This window comes from Abrus precatorius, unplaced genomic scaffold (assembly GCF_003935025.1).
Source record: "Abrus precatorius isolate BTA unplaced genomic scaffold, Abrus_2018 Scaffold4, whole genome shotgun sequence".
Classification (NCBI taxonomy): domain Eukaryota; kingdom Viridiplantae; phylum Streptophyta; class Magnoliopsida; order Fabales; family Fabaceae; genus Abrus; species Abrus precatorius.
The window spans coordinates 11,637,966-11,645,832 of NW_020874384.1; the positions used below are offsets into that span (position 1 = coordinate 11,637,966).

The 7,867-nt window shown below is 28.5% G+C and overlaps 1 protein-coding gene across 2 annotated transcripts; it reads right to left on the minus strand.

Annotated features, from left to right (window-relative positions):
* Nucleotides 1-215: 215 nt before the first annotated feature.
* LOC113864951 (nucleolar GTP-binding protein 1-like) lies at nt 216-3,190 on the minus strand. Of its 2 annotated transcripts, XM_027499217.1 has the most exons (3): nt 3,033-3,185; nt 833-2,888; nt 216-581 (listed from the first exon to the last, which is right to left on the minus strand). In XM_027499217.1, exon 2 carries the CDS (start codon nt 2,872-2,874, stop codon nt 838-840), a length of 2,037 nt encoding a protein of 678 aa, XP_027355018.1. In that variant the 5' UTR covers nt 2,875-2,888; nt 3,033-3,185; the 3' UTR covers nt 216-581; nt 833-837. The 2 variants fall into 2 exon arrangements, with proteins under 2 accessions (XP_027355018.1, XP_027355019.1); XM_027499218.1 differs by having other exon boundaries at nt 297-2,888; nt 3,033-3,190.
* Between the last annotated feature and the right edge of the window lie 4,677 nt (nt 3,191-7,867).

Here is a 7,867-nt window from a genome sequence, read left to right on the forward strand (position 1 = left end):
ATGCAAGTTCTTGGATTTCAGTCACCCCAAAGCTGCAATATTTGAAACTCCAAATTTGGATTAACACTCAAAAGTAAAATTATCATTTCTAAACCATTATAAGAGGTATCAAAGCACTCTTTTATGGATTGGTTCTAGTCCTGTGCAAGAGTAGAACAAAATCACCCTTATGTGAGAGTTTTGAGTTGAAAGAGCCATCAGGCTAGTAAAAGTCTAGAATGAACTAAATTTCAATAACACTCATAGTTGAAACAAATGCTTCACTGTTTTGGAGCAATACATATGAAATAGCACTCAAATGTTTTCTCAAAAAAAATGAAACAGAAGCTTCTTTGATTACACATAGCCTACAAAATTGAACAAAATAAATAAAGTCCGACAGAATGACAAGTTGTAGAATAATAAAAGTAAAATAAAATTAGGCAGAGGTGTATAAGTAAACATGGTGGTATAGCTGCACCTTAAAATCCAACAAAACACAACTAATATAAAATAAAAAAAAACAAAACAAAACAAAACAAAATTCTTGGCAGCAACAAAAATGCCAGCAGATCTCTCTGAAAAGCGTAAATCAGCATTCCCTACAGAGAAAATAATTTATTGACATCAGTGACTTGGGAACACTGAAAACCAACTCCTAAGATCACAAAACATGTATATCATATTATGTAAAGAATGCATGCCAAGGAAAATCAGTTACTAATCAATAAAGCTGGGTAGTTATTTGTGACAAAAGTATTCAATGGCCAACTACATGAGCAAGTGCTGAATTTTTTGGTCTGGTACAGTGCTACATGATAAATAAGGCAAGCTACACAGGCAAGGCACATACCTGTTTTAACGTCTCTCGGTTTTTCCAATGGAGCGCTTTCCAGAAAACAAGTGTTTGGGCTTTAGATTAGGTATGACTCTATCAGCTTCACCACGACGAGCATCCTTGTTTCTCTTCTTGACAGATTTTTTCGCAAGTTTAACTGCCTTGACCTTTTGGGCAGAATCCCTGAAGCCCTCTCCAGGCACAACTTCATTTCGTAGGTGTGACACTGACCTGGACCGTGACCTTGATCTACTCAGACGCTGTTTTTTGGTAGGTGTGTCACCATCAATGTCCATCCCATCTCCACCATCAACACTTCTCATTTCAGGTGATCTTTCCCTTTTCCGACCTTTCCTAGAGACAGATCTGCTGCGCATTCTATTAATTGCCAAAGTGGGATCAAGCCCCAAAGATGACAGCTGCCTTCCCATCCTTTCTGATGTGAACTGTTTGTCCTTATCAAATTTCCTTGGAACAGTTGGCCGGCTCTCTGCAGTGCTCTTTTTCACCCTATGCTGCTGGATGAGCAAGCTTTTCTTTTTCCTAATCTCAGCTAAAGCTGCTTGCTGTTCAGGCGTCAATTCAGTTCCATCAATCTCAAAATCATCATCTTCAGCTTCTGACTGTCTCAACCCTTCTTCTCTTTCCAATTCTTCGACCCTATGCAGAATATCAGGATCAATGAAATCGTACACATTGTGTCCATCCAAAATTTCTGGGAGTATATCTTCTTTCCATTCATCATTGGCTAAAATATAACTCTTTCTAAGGTTCATTGAGTATACACCTGCCCCACCATTTTCATTCTCCAGATCCTTTTCAGTCTTTCTCTTTTCCTTCTCTGCTACTTGCTTAGCTTTAGCTTCTAAAACTGCCAGAGGGATACATGGCGGCCTTTCCTTCTGGTCACGAGGCTTAGGTACTGCAACGTGAAACCTATTCAAGCAATCATTAATTTTCTTTGACTTCATTTTTATCTCCACCCTCTGATTCAATAACCTCTCACATGCTGCATTTTTTACTGCAATGACCCCTTCTTCTGTCAGAGTGCTCATGGTCAACAACACACTATCATCATCCGTAGCCTCACCTCCTTGACCGACCAGAGTCTTCAAGGCTTCAGCTTTCATATCCATGACCAACTTCATGTCTTCCTCAGGCACCCCCTCCAATGGTTGCAAGTCAGTCTTGTTGCAGACTATAATCAGCGGCTTGTTCATGAACAAAGACTTAATGCTGTGAAATAGAGCTGCCTGTTGAGCAATATTGTAACCACAAGACCCCGAGATATCCAAGAAAAACAAAATTGCAGCCCTCAAATGTGCTAAGGCGGTTATACTGCACATCTCAATAATATTACGATCTTCAAAAGGCCTATCCAGAATCCCGGGCGTATCAATTACCTGGTACCTTAGGTATTTATAGTCCGTATGACCTACAAAGAGGGACTTGGTAGTGAAAGCATAGGGCTGCACATCCACATCAGCCCTAGTAATTTTGTTAATGAAAGAGCTCTTGCCAACATTAGGATACCCACATATCAAAATAGTCCTTGTATTAGGATCTATGGATGGAAGCCTAGCCATGTGTTGTCTAACCTGTTCTAAATAAGCTAAACTAGGGCCAATCCTCTTAATCACAGTACACATGCGGCCAAGAGCAGCCACCTTCAAACACTTACATCGATACAAGGAATCGCCGTACTTCAATAATTTGACATAATCTTTAGCAATCTTACCAATAAGGTTCCTGGCAGTGTTGATTTGTCCAAGAGCAAGCTTGTAATGGTCTTTGTTGTAGAGTACGTGTAAGAGATCGCCATAGAAAGGGTGAATATCATCGAGGCGAGGAAACTCATCAATAATGGTAGACAACTTTTCATGAAAATTCTGCTGAGTGTACTTGACTTTGCGCATGTAGAATTGGCGAAGGCGTGAAATTGCATATCCTTTGTGAACAACGGTTGGTGTCTGACGCTGCGTGCGAGAGAGGATTATGTCAACGAAGTCCTTCCCATTAGGCACCACAGTGATCTTCTTGAAGTTATATTGAACCATGGTTTGGTATCAGCCTGTATAAGACACGCAATTTTGAGGATAAAACTGAAACACTGAATCGAAAAGGGCTATGAAAAGAAATCAAACTACAAAGCATTAAATTTGAAAGCAGAGAAAAAATGAGTGAAAGAAACTAAGAAAGTGAAGAAGAGACTCACCCTGAAATTTGATCACTTCTAGGGATTGAGCTGTGCCTGCAGCGACGTAGTTACTGTAATCAGAAGTTTATTTCGTTGCGTCCCAATTCAAAGAGGTAGAATGAGGGTTTTAGGTTGAAGGAGGAGGTTGCAATCCGTAAGCCACCCCAACCCGGCTCAACCCGGTTGATAATAATTAGAATATGATCTAATGCAAAAAGAACTAATTTCCCTTTCTTAGAAAATTAATATATGGAATAAACCTTGTATTGTAAAATAAAATAAAATTTAAAAGATGATATTTATTAAATTACATATTTTATATTTAATAAAAATTATATTATTGTAAAAAATTAAAACATAAGATAAAAGTGTAATTATATTAAAAATAATTTATCCACAAATAAATATAAAACTATTTATGGCATAATATTTAAAGTGTTGTTATTAAGTATATTCAAATAATCATTACTTATATTACTATTGACATACGCTCGTTAAAAATATTTCTTGTTTTAGACGTTCATATTTACATATTAAATACTTAAAAATTTTAATGAGTGCCTATTTAATATAGTTTAACTCGTGTATTAAACATATAAGATAAAATAAATATAAGTTAAATTAATTAATCTTTATTTATATTTATTTATTTATTAAATTAAAAAAATGTGTAATTATTAGATAAAATAAAATAAAATTTTCATATAAAAACATAAATTTTGCATGATAAAAATGTTACATAAATTTTGTTTTAATTATTATTTGAGTTATGTGTGATTTTATTTATTTTAACTAATTAAGTGTTTTATTTTTAAAATTATACAGATTTAATCTTCTATCCATTTTCTAAAAATTTTATTCAAATTTTAAAAAATTTGTCAAAAAAATAAAAGCAATTTTAAAAGGTTCTAAAAAAATAACATGTGATAAAAATTATAAAATTTTATAATGTGTAAAAGTTTAAAGAAAAAATTAGTTATTTTTTTAAGCTAAGTTTGAGTAAAATATAATTTAATCATTTTAATTTATAAATTTTTTTAATAAAAAATATAATTAAAATGTTTTAGGAAAAAATTTGATACAAATTTTGTTTATATAATTTTTAAAATAGTCATAACTAATTCAAGAAAAGGTAGTATTGTTTATTTTAAAAATTAAATTTACATAATTACATGATAGTTTGAGATAGAGTTTTATTGATTGCCTACACAAAGTTGATGTTGATTTTGGTCTTTTCAATTAATTTATCATTATATTTTGTTTTTACTATGTTTTTAAATATAAATAATCAAATCTTCTAATTTTATTTTTTTTTACCTTTTAAAGATATCCATATAGAAATTCATTGTCTCTTTATCTTATTATTTTTTATATTGAAAGATTAACTCATTTAATTATAGATAAAAGTTTGAGTAATGATTGTGTCCTTTTTCTTTTAACATTTAGGATCCAAAAGTTTTTCATTTGTTTTTTACAAATAGTATCATTTTAATTGTTAAAGTCGATTTATAGCAATTAAATTAATTTTAAATATTTTTTGTTTTGCCTTAGGATTAAAAATAAATTTTAATAAATCTTCCATTATTTTTTCTAAAAATATTGATTCTTCAATAATTTAGACTATTAGTGAGAATTTGGATATCAGTCCTTCTACTCGGTTAGATAAGTATTTATGCAAATTATTCTTATTCTCATCCCAATTTGTAATGAGATTGATAATTTTTATAAGCAATTCATATGAGATTCTCCGGGGAGTAAAAAATCTCTTATTGGTTGGTAAAAAACTATAAACTTAAGATTTAGGGTAACTTTGGTTTTAAAAATCTTCATGATCTAAATAAAACTTATATAATGAAAGTGTGTTAGAGGTTAAGGTCCTCTCCATTTGATTTGTGAGTTCAAGTTATTGGCAAAAAATATGATTTTTCTCTTAATAAGTTCCTTGGTCTTAGAGAGAATAAGAGGATCTCTCATTTATAGAAAAGCATTATTTTAGTTTAGTCTACTTTTTTACAAGGACTTAGCTAGATTATTGGGAATAATAATTGGAACATTCAATCTCTTAATTTATCTAATTTTTAATTGGTTTCTACCTCAACTATTGATTAAGATACCCACATAACTTTATTATCACAAAAGATGGTTGAGACTAGCCTAAAATCAAATATGTTCTCTTCCCCTTCCTTCCACCCCTGATTTGTCATAATATTGCACAACTTGCTCCTCTTGCTAACTAGGGGCCCTAATATTACAATTTGAAATTTATCATCTAATAATGTTTTTTTCCATCAAATCAGCATACCAACTAGTTAGAGGTGTCAAATGGGCCGCCCTAATTAATTTAGCCCTAACTCATGTGGGTTAAGGCCAAAAAGCCCACGAGACTAAAAAGCCCATAGAATTAAGCGGGCTAAGGCTTACCCATGGGCCAATTATCTTTAAAAATATTTTTACAATTCATTAAAAATATTTATTTTATATAACATTTTTTACTATAAATTTATAAATAAATAAAATTATTTAAAAATAAATGAAAAACAATTAAATTGTATAATATTAAATATTTAGAATGAATTATTGCTATTGAATAATATTAAATAAAATATAATAATTTATTATAAAATTAAGTTACATCCTTATCTAATTTTTGTTTGTACTATTGATAATTATTAAATTATAGTAACATTTTTCATTCATATAATTTTATTAATAATTTCTTAACATGTTATTTTATAATTTTATTTAAGTATTAATCATACAACTTTTCATGTTTATATATTTTTATATTATTATGTTTATTTATATATTTTTATAAAATTATTTTAAAAACATCACGCATTTAATAAATATTTTTAAAGTTCTAACAACAAAAAAATAACATTGGTTAAATTTTTTAAGTCATCTATTGTTAAATTATCAAAATATTTGAAATAATTTATTTAAATTAAATTTATTGTATTAAAGAAATAAATACAATATTCTTATCATGAAAATTATAAACATGTAATACTTAATATTATAAAATTCATTGATATAATTTATGAAATTATTAAAAATTAATAAATGTTTACAAATTTAAATTTTGACTTATCTTAATTTGATAGAATTTATTTTTTAAGGTGAAATAAATTGATTATACAGAATTGATAAACTATATTATATTTAAAATACATCTTTTATATTTAAAATTTAATTTTAAATAAAATATTTTAATAAAAATAATAAACAAAAATATTTATTTTTTAATAAAAATAAATAATATTTATTAATTAATCTCTAAAAAGTGTTTATTTATTTCTTTTATAAAATTATTTTAAGAAGATCATATGTTCAATAAATACCTTAAAGTGATAATAGAGACACAAAATTGATAATAAAAAATAATGTTAGCTAACTTTGTTAAGTCATATATTATCAAAATACTCAAAATTATTTATTTTAATAATATTTAATATGCTACAAAAAATATAACACTGTCAGTATGAAAATTGTAGACATATGATACTTAATATTGCAAAATTTATTTGTGTAAAAAAGTAACTTGTGAATTTAGCAAAAATTAATGAGTGTTTGCAAATTTAAATTTTAGCCTAAATTGATAGAATTTTTTATTTTTTAAATTATATTTTTATATTTAAGATATTTTTTATTAATTTTAAATAAAATAATTAATAAAAATAATAAACAAATATATGTATCTTTTATTAAAAAAAGTAACATAATATTTATTAATTACTTTCTAAAAAGTGTGAGCTAACCCACTTTTAGCCCTAACCCTAACCCACATCTTGTTTATATATTAGAGTTTAGGGCCAAAATAGACCCACTATATATAGGGCTTAAAAAATATAGGGCTATGTAGTAGGTTATATGAGGGGACTTGTAGGTAAAGAGCCAAATTGACAGCTCTACAACTAGTCCATAGTTATATTCAAAATATTAGCTTTGGTCAAGAGAATTTTAAGATTATTTGTAAATGATAAAGACCTCCCAAAATTACTTTTTTCTTGTGGAAATTGACTCATGGCAAATTATTTACTAATAAAGAGAGGATCTTAAAGGGTATGATTGTCTCTCCTTTGTGTTTTAGGTGTAGGAAAGCTCTAGAAACTATCATGCATGTTATTAGGGACTATTTTTATACTAAACAAGTTTGACTTACTTTATTTTCCCTGATCAATAGATCTCTTTTTTCAGTAAAAGGGTTAGGACTGATTAATCTTGAACTTATCTAATCACAAATTTAGCAAATTTACTTATTGGTTCAAATTATTTAGTGTGATCATTTGACATTTATGGATAAACAAGTATACTTTATTTTTCAATTCCATTCTATTTTACCTCATTTGTTTATTTACAAAAAAAAATTATAATATTGATATTTTTTTTCTTTTTACTACAGGAGTCATAGTAAAACTTTGCCTAAGATTGTCAAGGACTAGAACACAGTTAAATGGACTACTCATCAAGACTAGCTCAAGTTGAACATTGATGGTGTTATCTCATCTTTTTATTGAAAAGTGGCTTGTGGTGGACTCATGCAAGACAATAATGAAAAGCTTATAATTAGCTTTTGTATTAAACTCATAATTATATTGCTCTTGTGGCTGAATTATTAGTATCTTCCTTGATCTACAACTGGTTTTTCTATAGACATTTATATAATTTTGGTGGAAAGTAACTCTAAAGAAGCTTTACAATTAAATTTGTATATTCAATATCAATCCTATATTCTTTTTTTTTTATCTAATTTGTAATATTAAGAACTTGTTAAAATTTATTAAGTACATCAAATTTAACCATGTCTTTAAAAAAGCTAATAGTTATGTTGATGAATTAGTCAAAATAGGGTT